Here is a 25232-nt window from a genome sequence, read left to right as displayed (position 1 = left end):
TTGCCGGCACCTCCACTCGCTCTTCTCCGGCCAGTACTCGAACGCCTTCCTGCAAAGGGGGACATGGGGACATCAGTGCCACCTCGGTCCCTGCCCCATTTCCATCTCCCCCCACCCAGGGCAGGACCCAGGATGTGTTTCCCCCACACACACTCCCCCTCCCCAACTTTGAGGGGGGGGGGGGTGTCCCTGGCAGCCCCATACTCACTCTCGCCCGGGGCGCGGTGGCCCGGCAAACCAGTCCGGCCTGGCAGGGGCAGACCTGGTTGATGCTGAAGGCCAGACCCCCGGGGGGCACATGGCAGCTCTGGGCCAGCGCCAGCCGCCGCTGGCACACCCGCTCGCCGTGCTGCCGGCGCAGCACCCACCCGCGCCGCAGTCCTCGTCGCGCTGGCACCGGGCTCCTGGCGGGGCGGAAAGCAGGGGTTAGGGGAGGTGGGGACCCCCCATCCCAAGCTGGAGGGAGCTGCAGGGGCTGGGAGCGATGGAAGGGGGTGGGTGCCCCCCAGCGCCCATTGGCTTTGCAGCAGAGGTTGCGCCCCAGCGTCGTGCTCCCCAGCTCTCGGGGTTGAATTTGAGGGGGTGGCAGTGGGTGTCCCTTGTATGTGTGTGTCCCCCCCGACCCCAGCCCAGCCCCCTGCTCACCCTCCTGCCCGTCGGGCACGGGCTGCTGGCACTTTCCGAACATGCAGAGGAGCCCGTGGGCGCGCAGTGGGTGTCCCGGCGGCAGTACTGTCCCGCGGGGCGCCGGGGCAGGCACAGCCCGAAATGCTCGTCGCAGAAGTGACCGTGGGCGCAGGGGGTGGTGGCCGGGCTGCACTCTGTCACCTGCGAGGTGGGGACACACACACACATCAGGGAACCGAGCCCCATCCCTGACCCCCAGCACAGGCCAGAAACAGCAGCACGGAGCAAAAACCGCGAAGCGTGGGGGCGTGGGTGCCTTTTGGGGGGGGATGGAGAGGGGGGGGCGAAGGGCCGGGAGCAGCTCAGTATGGGGACACCCGTCCCCGCGCGAACCTTCCCGCAGCGGCTCCAGGGTTTTTCTCGGGAAAAGAAAACCCGGGAGAAGGTGGCGGTGGGATGGGGTGGGTGGCTGCGGGGCCGGGAGCGGCGGGAGCCCGTAAAATTCCTGCTCCAGGTGAGGCTCGAACTCACAACCTCGGCATTGCTCCGCGTACTGCCCTATAAGTACCGCGCGCTGACCGATTGCGCCACTGGAGCGCCCGGCGCCGCCCGCCGCGCCCGCGCTCCCTCCCGGCCCCGCCGCGCCGCCCGCCCCCCGCCTGCAGATCCTGCGCCCACCGCAGCCCCCACCCTGCTGCAAACCCACCCCCCCACTCCTGCTCCTACGCCAGCTGCAAACCCACCTCCCACCCCTGCTCCTGCACCCACCCCAGCTCCCACTCTGCTGCAAACCCACCCCCCACTCCTGTTCCTGCACCCACCGCAGCGCCCACCCTGCTGCAAACCCACCCCCCACTCCTGCTCCTACGCCAGCTGCAAACCCACCTCCCACCCCTGCTCCTGCACCCACCCCAGCTCCCACTCTGCTGCAAACCCACCCCCCACTCCTGTTCCTGCACCCACCGCAGCGCCCACCCTGCTGCAAACCCACCCCCCACTCCTGCTCCTACGCCAGCTGCAAACCCACCTCCCACCCCTGCTCCTGCACCCACCCCAGCTCCCACCCTGCTGCAAACCCACCTCCCAACTCTGCTCTTGCACCCAACTCTGCTCCCACACCAGCTACAAACCCACCTCCCACCTTTGCTCCCTTCCCTGCCTCTTGCACCCACCCCAGCTCCCGCTCTGCTGCAAACCCACCCCCCACTCCTGTTCCTGCACCCACCGCAGCCCCCACCCTGCTGCAAACCCACCCCCCACTCCTGCTCCTACACCAGCTGCAAACCCACCTCCCACCCCTGCTCCTGCACCCACCCCAGCTCCCACCCTGCTGCAAACTCTGCTCCTGCCCCTGCACCCACCTCTGCTCCCACCCTGCTGCAAACCCACCTCCCACCCCTGCTCCTGCACCCACACCAGCTCCCACCCTGCTGCAAACCCACCCCCCACTCCTGTTCCTGCACCCACTCCAGCTCCCACCCTGCTGCAAACCCACCTCCCGCTCCTGCACCCACCCCAGCTCCCACCCTGCTGCAAACCCACCTCCCGCTCCTGCTCCCACCCCAGCTGCAAAACCACCCCTGACTCCTGCTCCCGCACCCACCTCTGCTCCCACCCCAGCTGCAAACCCACCTCCCACCCTTGCTCCCCTCCCTGGCTCCTGCTCCCACCCTGCTGCAAACCCACCTCCCACCCGTGCTGCTCCTGCACCCCCTCCTCCTCTCCCCCCCCCCCCCGGTACCCCACACCCTGGGGCGGTGGCACACCCCCCCCCCACTCACCTCCTCCAGCTTGTCCCCAGCGCTGGCTCTTCTGCCCAGGGCGGCTTCGTCGGGCAGGTGCTGGGGCAGGGAGTACATCCAGGCCCAGAGGTAGCCGGAGGCGGCCGGCAGGAGCGAGGCGAGGAGGCAGAGGATGGCCGGGGAGAGCGGCATGCTGCTGGCGGGTGGCACTGGGGTGCTCGGGGCCAGGGGCGCTGGGTATATGTAGCCCACGGCCTATCTTGCCCCCCGCTGCTAAAACTGTTTGCCCACCTAATGGGGAAGGAGGAGGCAATCAGGGGTTAAGGGATTAACATAATTGCCCGCCTTCCCCTCGCTGGGTGCAACAGCCCCAAAGTAAACGGCACCCTCGGAGCAGTCTGGCTCTGGCGCCTGCTCGGCTTCAGGCCCTGTGCAGCCTTGGGTGCAGCTTTGGGTGCCCCTGGGTCCTGCCAGCCCCTCTGGTGTGTGTATGTGTCCCCCAGCTCCGGGTGATGGTGGGTGCCAGCACCCTGCCAGGCACCAAGCGGCTCCGGGCAGCAGCGGGTTTCGGTTCCCGGGTTTGTGTCCCCTTTATTGTGGGGCGGTGGGATGCAGGGGGCAGCAGGGAGGAGGGGGGGCAGAAGGAGAGAGTGGGGGACAAACACAGTGACCCCCAGGAAGGGCAGCGGTGGGCACACGGTTGGCATCTGTGGTGTGTTTTGTGTGTTCGTCGTCTTGTCCCCCGTCGTGTCGTGTGTGTCCGTCCGTGTCCCCCGTCCCCCCCCCCCCCCGGTGCATGCCCCATCTGCCGCCCCCTGTGCACACACGGCTCCCGGGGGTGACGGGCTTTGCACCTTCCCTAACAGCTTTGCAAACGAGGTGTTGGCCTGTCCCGGCCCTTATCTCCCACCTGAGCTGGCACTGGCGCTGGGCAAACCCACAAGTGCCACCCCCCCCCCCCCCCCCCCGAGCGGATCCCCCAGACAATGCCACCACCGTGTCCCCAAACACTCACGGGGGGGCTTAGCCAGGGCCACCCCACGCTCCTCCCCCCCCCCCCCCCGCCTCGACCTCTCCAATACACTTTGCAGTGGAAGAGCCACCCCAGGACTGGTTCCCAGTTGCTGGATGGTGGCACAGGGTGGGGGCTGCGGCAACGCTCTGGGTGGATTTTGTCCCCAGGGGCAGCCAGGGCAGGATGGGGTCTGGTGGCTCGCTGGGAGTGAGGGGACACCGGGGTCTCCCCTCCCGCTGCGGGGAGTGAGATCCCCCTCCCTTGGGATTTCCCTCTCAGACTCTGGGCGGTTCCTCCTGCCTTCGTGCCTCAGTTTCCCCATCCGTGAAGAGGAAGGCGGTGGAGCTGGTGGGACAGCTCAGCGAAGGCTGCTTGCACCGGGGTGACCCCAAACCTTTCTCCTCACGGTCCAGGAGGTGCCGGTGCCCCGGGGCAGGCTGCAGGCCAGGACACCCGGATCCCCCCCCCGCGTGTTTGCCCACCGGCTTAGGGAGCAAATATTGACCTCGCTCCTCGGGCACCATCGCGGCTGCTTCCCCATCCGCCTCCCGCTGGGCGCTCGCCCCAACGCTACCGTCTGTGCTTAATCCCCCCCCCCCCCTTCCACCGGGGCCCCCCACGGCAGCTCCGCTTCCCCAAACCCCCTGGGGGGACCCACGGGCTCCCCGAGCGCTGCGGTGGGATGCACGGCCTGGGGCTGCGGTTGCCTCCAGTCCCGCTCCCTGCGGGTTTTGGGGATGATGGGGCCATGCGGGTGTCGTGTGTGTCCCCGTACCCCCGGGGTGAGCGCGGGGGCCGCATCCCGCCGCTGCCCCCCACCCTCTGCGGGGGACGGTGGGGGGACACGGTGCGTGCGGGTACGATCGTGGCGGTGCGTTGCGGGCGGGTGCGCAGCGCCGCTGCTGTGAGACCCAGCGCGGGCGAGTCTTGCAGCGGGGGTATAGCTCAGTGGTAGAGCATTTGACTGCAGATCAAGAGGTCCCCGGTTCAAATCCGGGTGCCCCCTGCCTGTGCTTTTTTGTTTTTTTTTTTTTTTTAAATTTTTTTTCTCTCTTTTTTTCCCCCCCTTTATATTTGCTCCCCAGCCCCGCAGCAGCCAGGGGCGGGCGCGTCCCGCTGCTCCCCGCAGCCTCGGGTGTCCCCACCGGGGACGTTGCTTTCTCTTGCACAAGAACAGAACCAGCTCTCTGGCAGGGACCCCTAGAGCGCTGACCAATCCCCCCCCAACCCCCCCAACTCCCTCCATTCAGAGCAGCCGCAGGGCCCCGCATTGCTCCCGCACCCCCCGGCTTCGGCCACGGGCTGGGGCGTAGGGCTAGAGGGGGCGGGGGCCGGCATCGCCCCACAGGCCCTCGGCACGGGGTGCATCTCTGCGGGGGGTTTGCACCCTCCTCCTGCCCCGGCACCCGGGGTGCCCCCCACTCCTTCCCGCCCAGGGCTGAGCCACCGCCGGGGAACCAGGGATGGAGGGGCGGGGGTGCAGCCCGAGCCCCCTGGCCCCCCAAAACCGCTGCCCCTTGTGGCCGCAAGCCAACATGGGGACGGGAGCGTAGGGCTGCTCCGGGGGGCGCTGCGGTGCCAGTTGGACCCCCACCCTGGGGGACACACCACTACCCCCGGGACACCCCCCCCCCCCCCCGATACCCGGTCCTCCTGCTGCAAAGGGAGTGCAAAGCAGACGGAACATTTCTGCTGCTCCCCCCCAACCAGCCCTACCCGGGACGAGGCGGGGGGAGACACCTCCTGCTGCCCCCCCCCCCCCCCCCCCCGGCTCCATCCCCCCCCCCCCCCCGCTCCACCCCCAGCCCCACCCCCGGCCCCACCCCCGGTTCCCGCCCGGGCTCCGGCTCCCGCTCCCGCTCCGGCTCCGTCCGCGCCTCCCCGGGGGTGCCGGCCCATGGCGGGGCGCTGAGCCCCCCCGGACCCCCGACAGAGCCGGGTCCGAGCGGGGCCCGCCGCCCCCCACCATGCTCTGGGGGGGCCTGATCCTGCTCTGCCTGCTGCGCGGGGCGCTGGGCGCAGGTAGGGGAGCGGCGGGGCGCTGGAGGGGGGGGGGGGGGGCTGTGCGGCGGGCGAGCTCCGTGGAGAGGGGGCGAATCCCCGGAGTGGGGGTCTAGGGGGGCCCCGGTTGCGTGGGACCTGCCAGGGGGGTCGTCGTCGTCCCCTCCCGCTCCACCCCTTCCCCCCCCCCCCCCCGCCCCAGCATCTCCACAGCGAAGGCGCTGGCACCGTGGGGTGCCCGGACCCCGTTGCAACCGTGCGGAGCAGCCCTGGGGTGGAGGGGGGCTGTGGCCCCCGCTGCTGGGGTGCCTCCACCCACCCAGGATTCCCCCACCCGTGGCACGGCTGGTGCTTCGCTTGGCTGTGGGTGCAGCCGTCCGGTGAGATTTGGGGGATTTTTGTTGCTCCCTGGGGCACCTCAGACCTCCCAGCAGCAGCGAGAGGCTGGAGCCCCGCCAAGGGAAGGTGAGTGCGACCCCCCCCCCACAAGCATAGAGCCCCTTTCCCCGTCCTTTGGCAGTGGGGTACAACCCACCGGCTGCCAGCTCCTGCCAGGTCCCCCCTGCCTCAGTTTCCCCTCCCAGAGGCCCTGGGAGCAGAAACCAGCCCCACGGGACAGCTCAGGAAGGGACCAGGAGCTCATTAGGCAGCAATTAGCTCCTTCTCTCCAGGGGTGAAGGCAGGAGCCCTCTCCCAAGGGTGAGGGGAGCAGCCCACAGCCCCGCCGGCTGTTTTTGCTGTCCCGCTCGCTGGGGACAGACGTCGTGGCTCTGTCGCTGCCCGTGGGCGAGCGCGTGCCGTCCGCACCGCCTCCGCCCGTGCCGAGCTGCCAGGAAATCTCATAAATCTCTGCAGATTTGGTCCCAAATGGCTTTTTCATCCCCTCAACGCTGAGCCGTGTTTCCGGCCCCCGCTCCCTCCCCGGGGCTGGAGACGCAGCAGGAGGGGACGAGGGACACGTTCGTTTTGGAGAGGGATGCTTGGAGTCTGCCCTGGCACCTGGACCCCATACCAGCCCGGAGGAGGGGACCGATGGCTGGGGACATCGAGGACACAGCCACGCCGGTGCCCCGTTGCTGAAGCGGCGTCTTCCCCATCCCCGGGGCCTCGCGCTCCTCCCCGTGCGCTGGCATGTGCGGGGTGTGAGCCGAACTGGGGGGGTTGGTTGTAGGTGTTTTGCCTCCTTTCACCCCTCCATCGCCGCTCTCCTCCCCTGGCCGTGGGTGTCTGTCACCCGTAGCCACCCCTGACCCGAGAAGCCCTTCCCTGCGTCTCCATCATTGCAGTGATGCTGCTTATCAGGGCTGAGACCCCTCCAAACTCGTGTCACCTAAGCAGAAGCTGCCTTGCTGGGGGAGAGGGCTGATGCCAGCCCACAGGTGGGTGCCCTCCCGGTGTGGGACCCCACTGACCCATCCCTGTACCTCCCCCCAGGACGCCCCCCCGGGAGCCCGGCAGCGGGCGAAGGGCGGCGGAGAGCTCGGGAGACCTCCCCGGGCACTGATGGGACCCGCATCAGCCAGGACCTGGTGGGGGGCAGCCTGGCCATCGACACGCTGCCGGCCAACGAGACGCGGATCGTGGTGAGTTGGGGTCCCCGCTGCCGGTGCCGCCTGCCCCGAGGCAGGATCCGGCCAGTGCCTGACCGCCGAGAGCTATTTCCAGGCTGGGCAGGGAGCTGGTGGAGACGCTGGCTCCGATTTAATGTGTGGGGCTGGATCCCGGGTAATTACAGCCCAGCGCCGAGGCGGCCGTGCCCTGGGGATTGCTCCGAGCCCTGCGGCCATCCCTGCCCGTGAGCTCTGCCAGGCCCCGGGGCCACCCCTGGTCTGAAACGCCGGGGATGCTTCGCTTGCCGCGATGCCACGTCCGCAGCGGGGATGATGCTGCCGAGGTTCTCGGCGCTGAGCGGGTTTCAGGGCATGCCGGGGCGAGGGGGCTGTGTGGGAACGGCACAAGGCTGGCTGGGGATGGCAGCAGCCAACGCCGCCGCTAACGAACTGGTGTAGCAGCAGTGTCACCTCCTGGGACGTCTCACTTGGTTCTCACATCCCGGCTGTGCCTAATTACCTGCCCTCAATTAGCTCCCGGTTATTTGTGGTGGGGGCTGTGTGTCCCTTGGCAGCCAGGGGAGTTTGCTCAGCTCTGAGGTGTCCGGGGTGGGGTGGGTTGGGATGGGATGGGATGGGATGGGATGGGGGGGGAATGCGTGGCCATGGCTGGGGGTGGTTTCTGGTGGATGTGCTGGCCGTGGTGACTTGTCCTGGTGTTTTTGCCGGCAGCTGGTTGTGGATTCGGTGGAATTAGTGCCCCTGTGCAGGGGAGAAGCAGCTGTGGCTGCTTCCGCTCCGCTCAAGCTCCAGCTCGGCCTTGCTCGTTGACCATCAGGGATGGAGATGGGCCAGAAGCCAGAAAAGTCCCTGATGTGAAAGTGTTTTTGGAAAAAAAAAACCCAACCCCAAACCAGCCCAAAACCACCAACAGCCACCACGGCATTTGGAGATGCCGGGGAACCACAGGGAGGGTGCGATGGCGCTTGTGGTTCCCGGGAGGAAAAGGCAGCAATTTCCTTGGCTCAGCACTGTCGGGGGGCGAGGGGCGGCCGCCCCGAGAGCGGGGCCACGTTCAAGGTCAGGGACGCTGCTCCTCCGTGCGTCGCTGCATCTCACCGCGCCTGACCCGCAGGTGTGATCCTCCCTTGGGAGGTGCCAGCCTGGGGACTGGAGGCGTTTCCCCTCTCTTCCCCTCCCCCCCCCCCCCCCCCAAACGTGGCAGGTTTGGGGTGCAGAGGGGCAGCTCTGGACCCAAAGGCTGAAGCGGGGTGTGATGCCGGGCGTCGCTGCTGTCCTTCCCCCAGCTCTGCCCCACGGTGGCTGCGCTCCCCACTTGTGTGTCCAAACCCTCTCCTCTCCTCGTTCCTGCTGTAACCAAAGCAAGGTGACGGATTAGGACATCCTAATGAGTCAGCGATGAGGTCAGGAGCTCGGCAGCCAGCTCCGCCGCGCTCCCGGCCCTGCTTGTTTCCCCCCTGGTTTATTTGGAACACATCGGGAAGGCACGGGGACTGGGGGTGGGGGGCAAGGGCACGGGAGGTTTTGTCATTTTGTCACCCAGCGGTGGCCTGTCCCTGCGTCCCAGGGGGTTTCCGAAGCCTTTGCACGGGGAGGTGTGTGCTGGGATGCAGCAGGTACCGGCGCAGCCTTCCCCCTGCCTCAGTTTCCCCATCCCTAGGGAAGGGACGACTCTGGGCTGCGGCAGTCCCTCCGAGCAAGAAGGGGCTGTCATCGCTGGGGGGAAGAGCTAGGAGAGCTTTTCCCCGGAGTCAGGGCTTGCACAGGAGGCAGAGGAGGGCGACGGCTCTCCCTGAACTTTGCTGAAGCAGAAAAAATGACGTCGCAGGATTTTTCTAACAGCATTTCGTTCCTTCGGCCTCCTGCAGACCCGCCGTCGCTCTCTGGGGAGCAACGCGGGGCTCTTCAAAGCGGGCGGGGGGCTTCGCTTTCTCTGTTTTTACCCCCTCCATCCTGGGCTGACGGTTCCTTCCCTGCCTCCGGCACCCAGGTTCACGTGCAGGGAGCAGGGCTGGGAGGGGGTCCTGCGGTCAGCCGGGGTGGGGGGGGAGCCGCAGGCGGGGGGGATCTGGGGGAAGGATGCTGGGGGGGCGAGAAGAGGGTGAGCCGCAGAAGCGCAGCAGACGGGGACGAGCGGCGCGCGTGGCGGCACGCCAGGCGCTGGCACGGAGCAGCGCTTTCCCAAGGAAAATGAAGATCCTTCCCGTCCCCCCCGGCACGAACCGGCCACAGTTCAGGTCCCCGGTGGGGATGCGTGTCCTTCAACAGGTCCCTGACCAGTTTGAGATGGCTCTTGGCAGAGCTGCTGCTGGGTCCGTGCTCTGGTCTGTCGGGGAGAGGGGGCTCGGGGAGCCCAGGGGTGCTGCTGGTGGCTTGGCGGGGGGATGCCCAGGGTCCCTCGCCTTGCTCTGGGTGAGAATAGCAAGGGGGGAGCTGATCACTCCCACAGACCCGTGCCCCATCCCACGCTCTGGGGGTGTCACCCAGGCGAGCAGCCCATGCCCCGCAGAGCCCCGTTCCCCCCACCATGTCCCTCATCCTCAGCCCTCGGCTGGCGGCGGTGGCTCGGCTGCTTTCCCCGAGCTGCCTGTTCCAAGGTTCATCATTTCCTCTGGGCTTCCATGTCTGCAGTTGTTTGCTTTGCCTCTCGTGCTCACTTGAGCTGTAACTTCCAGCCCCTGGCTCTAGAGCAGGATATTTTCTTCCCGGGAAGGTCGCATCCGCTTCTCTGAAGTCTCTCGTGACTCACGTCCCTCTCTCGCCGGCCAGCCCGTCCTCTCCGCGCTCGGTCGGTCTCGTGGGTCTTCTCTGCACCTTCTCCAACTGCTCCGCACCCTTTGCTGGCTTCGCACGGGGGGGTTCCGTGCTGCTTTTATTGCTGCTTTGGGCTGAGGTCGGGTTCCTGGCTGCTCTGAGCCGTGCCTGGGGGGGTTTGCATCTCCCTGGAACACGCTGGGTAACGCTGGCTGTCCCCTGTCACCCCATGTGTCCCCCCCCCCGGCTGCAGGAGGACAACCACAGCTACTACGTGTCGCGGATCTACGGGCCGGGGGACGCCCGTCTGAGGGGACTGTGGGTCGACATGGCAGCGGCCAACAGGAGCCAAGTGAAGATCCACGGGATCCTCTCCAACACGCACCGGCAGGCCTCGGTGAGCCCGGGAGGCTGTTCTGCAGCCTGGGGTGTCCCCCACGTCTCCTCTCCCAGCAGGGATTTCCCGACGGTGGCACCTCACCCGGGCCAGCAGCATCCCCTCCACGTCTCCGTGACAGCCTGGTGGAGACCAAGGCTTGGGAGGCGTTTGGTCTCCCCCAGTCCCGGGCTGAAGGGGATGAGCCCTGGGGACCGGGCACCCACAGGACCCCCGCTCCCATCCCTCTCCCACCCCTCCACGCACCGGCCCTGGGAGCTTGCTCCAAGCCAGGGCAGAGCCGGTGCTGGTGGGCACGAACCCATCTCCCGGCGTCCCCAGCAGGCGTTTTTCCGAAGGCTGGGAGCAGTTCTCACCCCGTCTCTCTCCCGCAGAGAATCGTCCTCTCCTTTGACTTCCCCTTCTACGGCCACCTCCTGCGGCAGGTCACGATAGCGACGGGCGGTGAGTCGGGGTGGGACAGGGGTGCCCGCGCTTGGTTGGCATTTCTCCAGTAGGAGAGCTGGACGTGGCTCTGGTGCTGGCTCTGACCTCACCCCGTGTCCCTAAGCCCCAGGGAGCTCAGAGAGAGACGGGGCTGCAGCCCTTTTACCTTTCTCCCTGCACCCCAAGTCTAACCCCTGCCCTGCCGTTGGCACTCAGGGGGTCGGGTGCTGCTGGCGCCTCGGTTTCTGCAGCAGCTGAGGAGCTGGAGGGGATGCAGGGGGGTCACACAGGCTTGGAGGAGATGCTGGGGGTAAAAAAAGGGATGGGTGAGCCAGGGCAGGGTGGTGGGAGGTCAGAAACAGGGAGGGAGCTGCTTCATCCTCCTCTGCTTGCTCAGGTTTTATCTTCATGGGGGACGTCATCCATCGGATGCTCACGGCCACCCAGTACGTCGCACCCCTCATGGCCAACTTCAACCCCAGCTACTCCCGCAACTCCACCGTCCAGTACTTGGACAACGGTGAGCCCCGCTCCGGCCGCCCCCCGCGCGAGCCGCGGCGGCTGCCGTACGTGCAGAGCACCAGGCTGCTCCTTCCTTGTAAAACTGGGCAAAGCTCAGCTCTCGGGAGCAAATAGAGGGGCTGGAGCCAGGTGAGGGTGTGGGGAAGGGGAGCCCAGGGCAGCAGGGGCTGCTCAGCGCTCCGGGGAGGGCTTTGGGATGTTGGGCAGGGGCTCGTTCATGGGTCTGCTCAGAGCGAAGTGCTGGAGGTTGGGGGATGAGCTGACTTGGAGCTTCGTCGCCAGGAGGGGACCGGTCGGGCTGTTGAGATGCAGAGCAGGGGGAGATGAGAGGATTGATCCTCTCTGGTCTCTCCCCCAGGGACGGTTTTTGTGGTGCAGTGGGACAAGGTGTATCTTCAGGGGAAGGAGGACATGGGCAGCTTCACCTTCCAGGCGGCCCTGCACAGCACCGGGAGAATCGTCTTTGGGTACAAGGAGGTGAGAGGTGTTTCTGCTGGGGAAGGCACGGCAGGAGGTTCCCTGTGGGGTGTCCCTGTGGGTCTGGGAGGAGGTTTGGTATTATAACTGTTCACACGCTGAGGCTGGGCATTCCCAGTGCCACTAAAGCACTGGAGACCTCTGCAGCAGCACCAGGAGCCCAGAGCAGGGCTGGGGTCCATCACACCTTCTCTCCCCGGCTGCAGATCCCCGTGCCGGTCCTACAGATCAGTGCCACCCAGCACCCCGTGAAAGCTGGCCTCTCCGATGCCTTCATGATCCTCAACCCATCTCCCGATGTGCCTGGTGAGTCGCTGCGCTGGAGGAATTGGGGGGAGGCGGCTGGTGGGGCAGGGAAGCAGCTGATCCTGCAGGGATGCCGAGGCTCCCCCGGCATCGCAGCCAGGAGAGGGCTGGTTGGGGAAGGAGAGATGAGACGTCCTCGTCCTTGGGCGCTTGGAGACACGAGGATGCGCTGCTTGGATTCACGGTGGGGAGCAAGGGAGCGTGAGGAGGCGTGTGGGGCTTGGCTGCATGGATGCTCCCCCTGTCCCACGTCCCCATGTGCATCTCCCGGGGTGCATCTCCCCGTGGCCAAGCCCATCGCGCAGCCTTGTGCTCCGGGTGGCCCCGCGGGTCAGGGTGGCCCCAGCCCGCGAACGCCGTGTGCTTTGGCGAGGAGCTGCAGGCAAGTGTGTTCAGAATCGCTGTGAGCAGCCAAGCTCTCGCTTCCCTGATTTCCAGCTGATGAGGAGGAGGGGAAGAACAATTGCAAATGAGGCTGCAGATGGACGAGAGGCTCGGGGGGTGCTGGGTGCCCCGTTCCTATAGGCGTAGGGGGTGCTGGGTGCCCCGTTCCTATAGGCGTGGGGGCTTAGGGGAGCCTGCAAGCCGCACCGCTGCTGCTCTGGACTGCCCTTGAGTGCGTGTCACGGCGCTGCGGGCAGGGCTGGGGTCTGCACCTGTGTCAGCAGGACACGGGGACGGCTACATACGTGTTCACATGCTTATTCCACACGTGCCGTGAGCTGCAGGCCTGGGGGGGAGCTCACCGAAAAGGCTCTTCCAGCCTCTCCTGTCCCCTCTCGTCATGAAGAGCCCAACCTCGCTCCTGCCTCCCCGCGCTGCACCCGGCGCGGTTGCTTTTCCTCGTTATTTATGGAGCCTGCCATCTGGCCCTCGTTTATTCCCCGTTTACAACAGTTTGTGCAAAAACCTCGGCCAGGCTGGATGGTGCCTCCCCTCCCCACCCCACCGGGCTGGTGCCCTCCATCCCCGTGGGCTTGCTGTCCCCTGCCTGCACCTCCTGCCTGCCCCAGGGGTGTGAGAGGAAGGGGTGGGGGAGAAGAAATGCAAGAACTGAGCAAGGAAAAAACCTGATGAGGTGAAGAAACAAGGCTTGAAGGGAAGGAGAGGAGCGGGTGGGAGGGGAGAGCGCTCCGTCCTGCTCATCTGCTGGTCTCCATGTGCGGAGCAGAGCTGCGAGGAGCCGTGGCCGTGCTGGACGGCCAGGTTTGGTCACCCTCGCAGATCGGCGTGATGCCAGAGAAGCACCTTGGCTGGTGTCGCCATGTGAATCAGTGGCAGACGCTGGGAGAAAATTTGGGAGAAGCCCGAATCCAGGGTAGGCCCCTCTATGTCCCAGGATGAAGGGGAAAGAGAAGGAAGGGGACACGGCGTGAGGGAGATGAGGGAAGGCGGAGGCTTTGGGGGGAAGGCGGCTGCAGAGCGGGAGCCCGGGGAGCGGCGCGGAGCTCCAGGCGAGCGCTGCGCACGGGGGAGGCTCGCAGCCCCGTGAGTCACTGACGAGCAATGTGTTGTGCAGCTTCGTGTTTGTTTAGAGCGATGCAGGACTGGACCACGTCCATCTTGGGAGCCTCTGGTTGGGGAGAGGGGGACAGAGAGCTCCAAGCTCCTCCTAGCAAAACAGGGAAGAGGAGATCTGTGCCCTGACATCCCTCCTCCCTCCCCAGCGCCTCCTGCACTGCTTCATCCTGCAGCCTGCCTGTCCTCTCCCACAGGGACGACCCCAAGGCCTGGGGCCACCTTTGCCTTGCAGCTGGGAGCCAGCAGCAGCCCCACGGTCTTTCCCCACACGTGGTGGGATTCTCGCGTGGGCTAAACCCCTGTGTGGGCTGGGGAAGGGCGTGCGGGGGTTGTGGCCAGCCTAAAGCCAAGGCTCCGTGTTTCAGAGTCCCGCCGTCGGACCATCTACGAGTATCATCGCGTGGAGCTGGACACCAGCAAGATCACCAACATGTCAGCCGTGGAGTTCACCCCGCTGCCCAGTAAGTCGCACAGGGTGGTGTGGTGCCCCGGCGCCTGTTTCCCTGCCGCGGTTTCACCCAGCAACTACGACAGCCTCTTATTTACAGCCGAAGGGGGAAGCCAAGGCTGGAGGAGGCAGGTTCAGTGGGGACTGGAGGGGTGTGTGGGTGCCCCCTGTCACCCGACAGTTGGGATCCTACTGTGCACTGGAGCCGTGGAGGGAGGGTGGGCTATCGGCCAGGGTGGGCTATCGGCCAGGGTAGAGCTCGCCCAGCTCTGGGGTCGGTGCGTGGCTGTCGCTGAATGTCTCGTACGTAGGGCCCTGTCTGGATTTATCAGCTCAGAGTCAACCTCAGCCAAGAGCAAATCCCACACGTGCGCCAGCCTGGCTGCTGCGTGGCTGAGACGGGAGCCTGGGATGCAGCGAAGCGGAGCTGGCCTGGGAGGAGCTGATAAAGGAGGGATCGGCAGGAGATGACACCTTATCTGGTTTGCTCAGTGCTCCCCAGCTGAGTGACGAGAGCAGCGGTGCCAGCCACCGTGTCCCTGGGAGCGACGTGCTATGGTCCCAGGCTGCGCTCCGTGCTGCCCTGCCAGCATCCTCGTGCGCAGCTGAGTCGGTGGCTCCTGCTGCTCCCAGTAAATCCCCTCTCGTCCCAGTAATTCCTTGTTTCCTGCTCCTCCCACCTCTGAAACTCCTTTTCTCTGCTCCGTAAATTGCAGCTAATTTTGCCGGACACTGGTTCCCTTCAGGTCTGTCTACAGACATTTTCTACACCTCCACACTCAGATGAAATTTCTTAAGGATCCTGTGAAATAGATACATTTTTAGTATTTGGACCCAAGGACGCATGCGCACGAGGGGAAGTCGTCATGCAGTCCGTAAATACAGAGCAGAGAGTAAATCTGTCATGAAGATACCAAGGTTATGCATTTAAACGGTCTCCCCAGGGTATTTTATGACAATTTTAACAGCAGGCAGGGTTTCTGCAAAGCAGATCATAAATAAGCATTCTGCAATAATTCTATTTTTTCTCCTTAAGACTTGCTATTTTGTTTTTCCCCAGCAGCTAGGGCAGCTGAGAGCAGTATCTTCAGAGGAGCTAGAGAGAATTAGACTCCACTTTTTCTTCTGGGGGTTTAAGTTTTAACCTTATTCAGGTCAGAAGGGGATGAGCTGGGTTAGCCTCTGCCTCTTCTCCAGAGGTCCTTGCTCGCTCACTGCCTCCACACGGCAGCCTGCTCGGGAAAAAGCCTGGGACAGGAGGAGATCAGAGGCCACCAGAAAAGTGTGGGCAGCCCAGGTCTGGGGCGGCAGCAGTGGTGAGTTGGCTCAAGTGCGAGGGGCAGGACAGGGAGCCCCCGGAGGGAGAAGGGACGGCGCGTCTGGGTTGGGATGGAGCTGTGCCAGGCGTCCCAGGAGGGATGGGGATGCCGCTGCCTTTCGGGATCCTGTGCGCCGATGCGGGACGTGACCCTCTGGTGTCCTGCCCTCGTCACCCGGTACTTCACAGCGCCGGATCAGCTCTCGGCTCTGTCGGTGCAGGCTGCCAGGGACTCCCGAGGGGCTTGTTAAAACTGCTGGTTTCCTTGGCTTTTTTTTTGCAGTCAAGCCCCCTTGGCCAACGTTTCTAGGCAAGGTGACAAGCAAATGATGGTACTCTACATCTCTCTAGTCCTCTCCAGTGTGGAGATGTTCTTGCAGGACTACTTAGTATGGACAGAGCAACAGAGGGTTGAACTGCTTGCATTGCTTCCTTCCTTCCAGAAAACACCCTCTGTACACTAATAATAAGTGGTATAAGTCTCAGATGGGTGTTAATTCCCAGCTAAATGGAATGGGAAGATGTTTAGAGATGGACTGTGAGTCCACTCCTGCTAGAAAGGTGCTGCCTTGTCCTGCAGCGCCCTTGGAGAGAGAGGTTGGGTTAGAGACTCCTCTGTTGACGCTCTGGTTCTCTCCACGCCACCAGCTTTCTGCAGTTGCTCCCCTGTGCCCGTGCAGTTGCTGGTGTATCGCTGGTACGTCTCTCCTCTCTCTTTTACAGCTTGTCTCCAGCATCAGAGCTGTGAAATGTGCGTGACCTCGGAGCTGACCTTCAACTGCAGCTGGTGTCATGTCCTGCAGAGGTAGCTGGGATGAGTTTCCTTCCCACCTCTTCTCTTGCTAATGTTTCTGTAGCTGGGAGAGCAAGTGCAACTCCAGGTCTGATGCCTGTATCAGCCTTGCTGGCTTTTTATTGTTATCTTCCTTTATTTTGTTGGGGTTTTTTTTTGTCGTTGTTGCTTTAGTTGGCTTAGTTAGGGCGCTGCTCTCAGTCTCGCAGCCATGGTTAAGTGCTGACCCGATCTCCAGTTACCAGCCATTGAAAGGAGACATTTCCCAAGGCTGGGGTTTTTGGTCCTGATGCTTCGATGCAGCAGCCGGAACAAGTTGAGACCAGAAGCGAGGCTCACCTTTTTGTCAGTCAGCTTAAACACGGGGGGGGGGGGGAACTTGTCCTGACTGAGGCCGTGAGCTCAGCCAGAAGCGCAGGGCAGGGAGGCCGGGCCGGGCTCCGGTCTGAAGGACGGCAGGTCGGTCACAGCGCTGGGGATGCTCATCAGCCCCCCAGCCGCGGGGGACGGCCCCTCCTTGTCGGGGATGAGACACAGCAAGGGTGGGGGGCACTTGCTGCTTTTTGGGGGGGCAAATAGAGGATGTGGGGGGGGACGAAGCCAGCCCCAGCCGTGCAGCAATCCTGCTCTGTGCTCTCCTTCAGCTCAAGCAGCGCGATACGGAGCACGAGAGAGTTTAATGAGATTTTGCTGAAATATTTATTTAGAGCTAGTGGCAGGGGAGAGGACCCAATAACACAGATCCTCACACGCGGCGGGGGGACGGCCGCGCTTGGGAAGTGCCCGGCTCTCCCAGGAAGGCACGCTGGCTGCCCCCCTTCCCCAGCCGCCTCCCGCATCGCTCGCAGGGCACCTTCACTCCTCCTTTCTGCAGCTCTTCCCTCGCGACGCTCGAGACTTGCACCCTTGCCTTACACGCAGCAAGATCAGCAAGGTATGAGCAGGGCAGCTGGGACAGGGAAAGATCCTGAGACATCAGCAAAGCAACCCCATAAATCAGCGTTGATTCAGTGCCTTTCAGTGGGCTGGAATACAACCCGAGCCAGGGGAACATCATTTTTCAATGACAGTTGCTCAGCGGTCGCTTCAGATCAGAGAATATTGTGTTCTCGCAGCTGAGAGGGATGTGTGAAACCAGATGTGGCTTTGGTAGCAAAACCAAGCCTGGGATACAGTGGCTTAGTCTGGATCTTGGGCTGAAACCCCGGGGTTCAAGGACTTTGTCGCTCTGCTTGTTCCAAATTCGCGGTGTTTGCAAACCTGATCTTCCGAAATCCGAGTCGCCGTTGCTGATGTTTGTGTTATCACTTATAGTACGGGGACTTCTTGATGTGTTGGCTAAAAGCCACGCTCCCTGCAGCCGTAACTGCATCTCAGCAGCTCGGTCCTGAAGAGCTTAGGTTACAACTGGAAAGTACAAACGGCAAGCGTGGCGGACGCCGCAGGCGGGAGCAAGCCCGCCGCTATCTCGTTGGCTTTCGACCAGGTTGGTTTTGCAAAGCCAGCGTGATCTTTCCCAAGGAAGTTGGTAGGGGGGCTGCCAGGGTTTGAACTTCCATCCTGAGCCCAGCTCAGTGATTTAACCCCAGACTCCTCTCAGCTCTCCTGGACAGCGGAGTTTGTATTTTCGCTTTTGCCGAGCCCTCAATCGTTGTTTAATGTACTTTAAGCAAAGATCTCAGTGACTCAGCAGGACCTGAAGTTCTTTGTGGCTTCTTCTCTTTTACTGGTTGGTAGTTGGGTAAATTAGTGCTTGTGTGACTGAACCCCTGATTCATATTTTGGGATCCCCAGAGACTTCCCAAAGGTCAGAGTGCTGTTTCATTCCCTCTGTTTCTGTAGAGATTTCTCTAGCTGGTGTTTTCCTGACGCCGTTTATAATTTCTTTAATGTGTTTTTCCTGTGCAGATGTTGCTGGAAAAAAAAAAAAAACCAACAACCCTCGTGGAGATCACGGCCTTGCCCTGGCACAGAGTCCAGGGAATGGAAATTCAAACTCAGTCTATATATTTTTCCTATTTCTTTGCTTCTCCGTTTCCCTTGGAGAAGCGGTGTTGACCCTTTTCCTCCTCTGTGAAGAGGAACATTTGGGTCCTTCCAGCACAGATGTACTGGAAACCCCATGTCTTTGGAGACCAACGTTTATATAATCTTTCCAGTCCTCAGATACTTGTTTGTCCAAGTATCTGTGCAGAGCGCCCATGGAGGCAGCGTTTGGGACTCTTGGGCAGCTCAGAAATCACGTAGAGGGGGCCAGTGAGCGTTATTGCTGCTGTGTCTCTCAGGAATTCACCTGCCACAGGTCAATATTGCTCTTCTCCCCAGGTGTTCCAGCGGCTTTGACCGATACCGTGAGGAGTGGCTGTCCTACGGCTGTGGCCAGAAGGTGAGTCTGAGAGAGGAACCACTTCTCTTAGGTCCTCTGCTAGGAGTGATGCTGATCTGCAGGAAAAAAAAACCCAACCCAATGGCCATATCCCAGCTGAGAAAAGTCACGCTCAGCTCCGTGTGACCCATGCTGTTCTGGAACAGACCGAGTACCCCATGGGATACCCCTTTCCCATTGCAGTGGGACCACTGATCCGCTTAACAGAGGACGTCTGTACTGGAATAGTTAAAAGATGGTCCATCTAGCCCAGCACTTCCCTTGCTGCTGTCGTGGCCCCGTGTTGGCTGGTGCTGGATATTCAGTAAAGGTGCAGAGACCTCAGGAAGTTACCAAACGGTGCAATTTGAGCACACTGGGATATTTTTTTTCTTCACCTTCTGAAGCGTGACTCTTACTCACTCTCAAGCATGAAGAAATTAGCCCTTGTGATTCTTTTTTTTTTTTTGTCCTTGTTAGCACAATTATCTCCACATTGGATGAACTAGTTTCTTTGTCTCAGACAGATCAGCTCTAACAAAACATCTGTTTCTGCTTTGGGTTTTTTTTGTTGTTGTTTTTTTTTTTTTCCCCACTGAAAACTCAGCTTTGTTCCCTGTTAACCAAGAGGGTTGAGCGAGGGAAGAGGAGGTCACAGGACCTCTGTAAGGTCAGCCAGTGATGCAAGAAGGTCAGACTGTAGGATCTTACCAGAGCATTGTCATTTGTCCTACTTAAGTGGTTCCCAAACTTTTTCTCCTCTTCTCCAACCTCCAGGTCACCCCCCCCATACTTCTTCTGGCACTTCTGGACCATGTCCTCTGCTTCCAGTCCAGTGTCTGAACCCCAAGGGCTTGGTAGCCCTAAGCCTGGGAAGCACAGTCCTCACCTCTGGCTCCCTGGCACTCCTGCTGGAGGAGAGCTAGGAAAAGTAGCTGTTCTCCATTTTCTTTCCAGTCAGACGAGAAGACCTGCGAGGATTTAGCAGAAGGCGACCACTATTCGGCACCTCCTGACAGCTCTTTCTCGCCGCTGGATGAGGATGTCACCACCTCCACCTCCTCGCTCTTCATCGACAGCCTCACTACAGAAGGTAGGGGCAGGTGGGGTGAGCAGGGACACCCCATCCTCGAGGTCTTTCACTCTGATGCCTCATAAAGCCAATTTGTACCCAAAGAAATACAGTAACAAACCATGTGTGAAGCACAGGGCAGGGGTGGGAAGAGGAGGCAGTGGAAAGGAGAAGGAGGGGCAGCCTAAGAGGTGAGACTCGGAGTGATGGCGAGGGGAGAGATGAAATACTCCAGTGGGAAGAGTTTTACAGTTGCACGGCAGCCTTTTGATGCGTTCGTGAAGGTCAACAAGCAACTAGTCACTGGTGGACAGACCCCCCCAGCATCATAACGGGGGTTAATACTGTGTACAGGGGCTCGGGCTTTTAACGTGCGTGGTCGCAGCTGGTGACCCAGGGTTGTCGGTGCTCTCAGGCTGGCAGTAATCCAGCACGGGCTTGTGATTGCCCTCTGCTCGGCAACGGTGCTCGTTCCAGCACAGGAAAGCTCCACATAAGGACCTGAGCTTCCCTCGAGACACCCATGTTCTAAAGCTTGATAATCCTATTAAGACAGGGCTGGCTCCTCCGATCCTAGCGGCAGGTATCACTTCAATTTTGCTGCTTAATAGTCCCTAACGCAAACTGCTAATTAGAATAAATAGAAAGGAACATTAGTAATTGTCCTTCAGCAATGGGAAGGAGTTGGGGGGAGGAACGGAGCGCCGGGCTGATAGAGTTGACTTTGAAAGGAGCAATTAAAGGAAGGGGGAGTGTAATACCACCACTGAGATTATTTTCCAACTCATCGCCAATTCTTGGAAAAAGAACAAGAGGCTTTCTGTGACATAGTCAAGCATGAAGTTAATTTGTAATCTTGGAAGGAAACAAACAGCCAGCTGCATCAGGCAGCGAACTTTATCTGGAGAAGCACAGCAAAGGAACAAGCAAAGCAAAGGAGCGGGCCCGCCCCTCTGCATCCTCCCCAGCCGGCCCAGCTCGCTGGATCTGCTCACGGAGATGTTTGTGAATGTGTCTGACTCGCTGGTCGTGTGTCAGCGCTGCAGCTAGCACACGTGTAAGCCAAGCAGTAAGAATTCTGGATCAGGATTTCGGCTGGACTCGTGAGGGTGGTGATGTGGAGAGCATCAGGGCGTAAAGCCTTGTTCAGTGTATCCTGGTTCTTCCAGGATGAGATGAAGAATGGAATTGGATTTTGGGCCCCCATGCAAGACATCTACAGCGCAACATCCCGTTGACTTATTCCGGGTGTATTAGCAGCGTGTTGCCGCAGATGCCATAGTCTGAACACAGACACCCACGAGGGCTGGGGCCCATCCAGCACTCATTTATTGTTCTGCTTTGCACGCTGAGCATACTTCAAGACTGGTTTCCTCAGATGGTTGTGCTCCAGGTGCCACCTTTGTGAAGGAAGACAACGAACCATATGCCCCATGCTTCCACCAAACTCAGAGGTTTAAAACTGCCACTGGCCACGTAAGTGCTACGCAAGAGGTGTGTTCTGTCAGTGGCCCCGTTACAGAGGGATGACAGCGGGTGGGAAGCACGCAGAATGTCACAGAGGGCTCCTAACTTTTTTTTTTTTTTTTCCCTTTGGTTTCTTCTTTTAGATGATACGAAGCTCAATCAGTATGCAGGAAGCGAAGGTAAGCCCTTAATCTTCTCCCCGCCTGCTCACATTCGTTCCAAGTGAAAACACGTTACACTGAAATCAAATGCACCGGGGAGTTGCGATCAGTCAGCGGGGTGGACAGGTGAAACTGAGATTGGAGGGATGTAATCAAGATAAGACTCCTGTTGTCCTTATCCTGATTAATAGCATTTCAGGTAGTGAAAAGGGAGAGTCGGGACCAAGCTGGTTTACCCTGACGCTGTTTGTCTGCTTTTGCGACTTAGTCCTGCTGTGCAAACTAAGATGATGAGTTTTCCTCTTTGTGTGTGATTCCCTTTCTTTGCAGTTTTTGCATAGACACAAAGTCCTTTTTTTTTTTCTTTTGCATTTCCCCAGCTGTGCCAAAGAGCACTGCAACGTCCAAAGAGAAAGTGTCCTTAGCCCAGCTCTGCCTTTTTCATCTCTGTTCCCGTGAATCTTTTCTCAGTCCGAGTCTGTTCGTCGGCCCCAAGGGCAGGAACCAAACTGTTGCCATAATGCTCTTACTAATTCCAGACTACGGGAAGGAGCTGAGCCCTCTTTGCCTGATGTCAGGTTTACAAGAACCACGGTCGTATGCAAACCACGAGCCCATCCCTTTTACCTGAAAGCAGCTCCTGGAAGTTAAACTGGCTAAACTGGGTGCAGGATCAGTTCCCGTGCAGGCACGGGGCCTTTGAAATGGATGATCTTCCCAGTTGCAGCCAAATCGCTCCCCAAATGGCTGGTAATGTCACTGTTAATATATGCCACATCCACCCTCTGTAGCTCTGTGCAGTTGCATATTCATAGCCGAGGACGGAGGGCGAGCGTGAGGGCTGGGGGTAAGACACGCTGAGGACCCCGCTCAGCATATGGCTAATGGCTTTCTGTCGTTGTGAGCAGCCAATATCTAAAGAACACGGATTGGAGGCGGGGTTACTGCAGGGTGGTGGTTTGAACTTCTTTCAAACCAGCTACTGCTGTCGTCTGAAAGGAACCCTGGAGCTCAGACAGCTCTGGTGCATCTTCCCCTCGTGTGGAGCCAGACAGTAGCAGGCGAAGTTGCTCGGTCGTACGTGCAGAGCTCTGAAAGGTCTTGCCTTGTTTTTCTTTTCTGTCCTTTCTTTTACTGAGGTCTCAGCACGGTTCAAGACTCAACTGAATCCTTTTTTTTTTTTTGCAGGCGCGGGCAGCAGCCTTCCTTCCAAGAAAGCAGGCACCCCGATTCACACAGGTACCATCGTGGGGATCGTTCTGGCTGTGTTGCTCATCGCAGCTATTATCCTTGCTGGAATTTACATCAACAGCCACCCCACCTCCAACGCAGCCCTGTTCTTCATTGAGGTGAGTGGAGGACCTTATCCCTGGCCGGCTTTCTCTTCCTCTGCTCTCAAATCCTAACCTTCTAGAGAAGAGCAGGGAGCCAAGAGGAGAGAGGAACTTTGATAGAGTTCAAATCCGAGTTTCTTTTCATGGTTCTGCAGTCACAGCTAATCTCCCAACCTCCAGTTGACGTTTTAAACTTAGGCTCTCTCCCTCCCACGCTGTTTTATTTTGCTCCCTTTCACACATTGCCTTTTTTCCCCCCGTGCAACGTTAGATGCTTGCATGAGCAGTCGACACGCAGCCTGGTTGGAGGGCTCAGTTGGAGCTGTGACATAATTGAGATCGCTGCCTTTTGAATTGCCCAGCTGGATTTTGTTGACTAAAATTGTCAGACTTTACTGATAGATGTCATGCCATCAGCTACTGTGTAAGTGGTGGTGGGAATGCTCTAAATGGAAGATTTTAATTCTCGGAAAGACAGGGGGTCCAGCAATCTCCATCTGCTGCTAAAAGCCAGAAGACCGCTGGGTGTAGGATCCCGAGGCAGTCAGAAGTGGGCTGAATCCTGGCACAGGAGCTGCTGCGGAGGGCGTGAGCAACACTTACCCCTCAGCCTTTCCTTATCACTCGCTGGCTTTTTCCTAGAGCACTTGTCTTTCCTCCATCTGTCCTGTTTGCAGAGACAGGCTTCAGAGAATTGATCTACATGGCCTCTACCAGATCAGTACCTGAGCACGTGGCAATGTTTGATGCATTTATCTGCCCCTGGCTGAGAAGGGACAATGCAGTTGTCCCTGTTTTGCAGATAGAGGTGACACAGAGCTGACCTGTATGTGGTCGCACGGGAAGCCCGTGGCCATCCTCAGCTGCTACCCCGGGCACAGTGCCGGCCATCCTTGATCTGAGGCTGATGGGAGGTTACACTTCAAAGTTTCCATTTCCATTTTAACCTTATTAGTGGGTCAGCTCAGTGAGATCCATGCATTGTAATGAAGGCTTTTAAGCATGAAGCGATTATTTGAAATTCATTGTTATTAACAAAAAGTCAAACTTTCACAAGGACAGCATTGTTCTTGTTTCAGGACCGAGTTTCCAATTTCGCTGCAGGCTTGATGTGAAAGGTTCTGTCACGGCTTCTGATGGGTCTTTGTTTCTGTCTGCAGCGAAGGCCACATCACTGGCCTGCCATGAAATTCCGAAATCACACCAACCATGCAACGTACTCAGAGGTGGAGCCGGCCAGCCAGGAGAAGGAGGGCTTTGTCGAAGCAGAACAGTGCTGAGCGCTTCTCCCCCTGCGTCTCGAACCTCCCATGTCTCAAGTGTTGGAGTCTTCTGTTATTCTATTGCAAAGTCTTTCCCCTCTTGGAAAAGAAACGGCAAGTAGAGGAAAAAGACCCAATGGAGCATTTGAAAAGGATGAGTCAGGGCGAAGCGAGGCTGGACTCTGCCTGCAGCCCGGCACCGAAGCCCTGGATGTGGCGGGCAGAAAAAAAAAAAAAGTGCAGCCAGAGTTTTGGTTTGGCGTGGGTTTTTTGGTTTGTGGTTGGGTTTGCCCCTGCTGTGCGCGGCTGATCTCTTCCCTCCTCCCCTGGGAGCCTTAACAGGGGCAGCAAAGCGGGGGCCAATCTCAGTACGGGCAAAATACGCTGTTGCCGCAAGCAGCAGGCTCTTGGGGACAGCGAAGTAGTTGCTTTTTGCTGCACACGGGCTCTGCCTGCGCTCCGGAAAGTCAGGCTGGTTGCCTCTTCCCCTCTCCAGGGAGAGGCTGGGTGGCTGGGGGCGGGCTGGCTCCCGAGGGCTCACCTCCCCTCTCCCATCCCCTCTCCCATCCCCTCTCCCCCCAGCTCTCTCCGCTCTCTCCTTCGCCTTCTTTTGGGGCAGGCGACGTTTAATTTTGTCTTCACGGCCAAGAAGCCTTGAGCCCTTGTCTTTTCATCCTGCAGTTGGTCTTCCACCACCATGGCTTCAACTCCCTGCCCTCCTCCTCTTTCAAAGCAACAGCTTCTACCTCCTGCTCCGGAGAAAGGGAAACCTGATCTATTTTAAGGACAAAACCCTGCAGAGGATTCACCTTCAGGGTGTTTGTGAGCCAATGGCTCTGATGCACTTTTTGGCATCTAATTAGTTTGCTAAATTACTAATTATGACCCTTCCCCTAAAGCAGGCAGAGTGTGAAAAAAAAATAATCTTAGATTCCTTCAAAATATGTCCTCGTGGCACGGCCACTAATCCGGCAGGAACGGAGTGGGCTTTGGTGGAAGAGGACGGGGACGGAGCACTGGTGAAAGCAGTGTCCTCCCGCGGGCTAAATCCTGACGTAAATCCCGACTCATTCACGGGCATTTCACGTAAATAAGGAGTGAAGGCAACTGGATATGCCTTGATACCACTGAAAATCTAAAAATCCCCTGGTTAAACATCACCGTTTTCAGAGCCTAGTCAAGTCAGTGGAATTTTTTTCTGTTGTTTTTTGGGTTTTTTTTTTTTAATTTTTATTTTATGGTGTCTGCGCTAGGCCCCTGGTCTGGATTTGTACATATATCGTGATTCCAGAATCTGACCCTAACTAAGGGCTTCGACACTAGACCTCTCAGGGTTTCCTACTCCGTCTGTGCAATCTGAATTCAAGACTAACCTGCAGAAATACTCCACCCTACTGCCATAGACACCAGCTGCAGGATTGGGCCCTAAACCGGGGAAAGCTTGTACAAAAAAAGAGAGTGCAAAGTCCAGTGTAAGGGAAAGTTTTCTTCCCCCACCAAAAAAGGTGTGGGTTGTATGGGGCTTTTTTTTTTTTCTTTTTTTCTTTTTTTTTTTCCTTTTTAATTTTCTCTTGATCCTCAGTTATTTATTCTGATAATCATGTTTGGTGCATATTTTATCCACTGGCTGGTTCAGCTGTCACTGGTGGTGAT

General features: G+C 59.8%; 1 protein-coding gene and 2 non-coding genes across 4 annotated transcripts; 2 read left to right on the top strand and 1 right to left on the bottom strand.

Annotated features, from left to right (window-relative positions):
• Nucleotides 1-1133: 1133 nt before the first annotated feature.
• Nucleotides 1134-1224, bottom strand: TRNAI-UAU (transfer RNA isoleucine (anticodon UAU)). The gene is given in 2 exon segments: nt 1134-1169; nt 1187-1224. It is a non-coding gene; the product is annotated as a tRNA-Ile (tRNA).
• A 3094-nt stretch (nt 1225-4318) lies between these two features.
• TRNAC-GCA (transfer RNA cysteine (anticodon GCA)) lies at nt 4319-4390 on the top strand. Its single transcript has one exon. It is a non-coding gene; the product is annotated as a tRNA-Cys (tRNA).
• A 961-nt stretch (nt 4391-5351) lies between these two features.
• PLXDC1 (plexin domain containing 1) lies at nt 5352-23597 on the top strand. Of its 2 annotated transcripts, none has more exons than XM_086477977.1 (14): nt 5352-5406; nt 6865-6968; nt 9964-10107; nt 10482-10551; nt 10931-11053; nt 11414-11532; nt 11739-11838; nt 13725-13820; nt 15849-15930; nt 18244-18304; nt 19241-19376; nt 20966-21005; nt 22182-22332; nt 23478-23597. In XM_086477977.1, the coding sequence occupies exons 1-14, from the start codon at nt 5352-5354 to the stop codon at nt 23595-23597; spliced, it is 1401 nt and encodes a 466-aa protein (XP_086334103.1). The 2 variants fall into 2 exon arrangements, with proteins under 2 accessions (XP_086334103.1, XP_086334102.1); XM_086477976.1 differs by having other exon boundaries at nt 6820-6968; nt 20966-21001; nt 22172-22332.
• The last annotated feature ends 1635 nt before the right edge of the window (nt 23598-25232 follow it).

The sequence above is a fragment of the Leptosomus discolor genome, chromosome 25 (assembly GCF_034619465.1).
Source record: "Leptosomus discolor isolate bLepDis1 chromosome 25, bLepDis1.hap2, whole genome shotgun sequence".
Classification (NCBI taxonomy): Eukaryota; Metazoa; Chordata; class Aves; order Leptosomiformes; family Leptosomidae; genus Leptosomus; species Leptosomus discolor.
The sequence above is the reverse complement of the archived record's forward strand: the minus strand, read 5'-3'. Positions and strand labels throughout refer to the sequence as shown.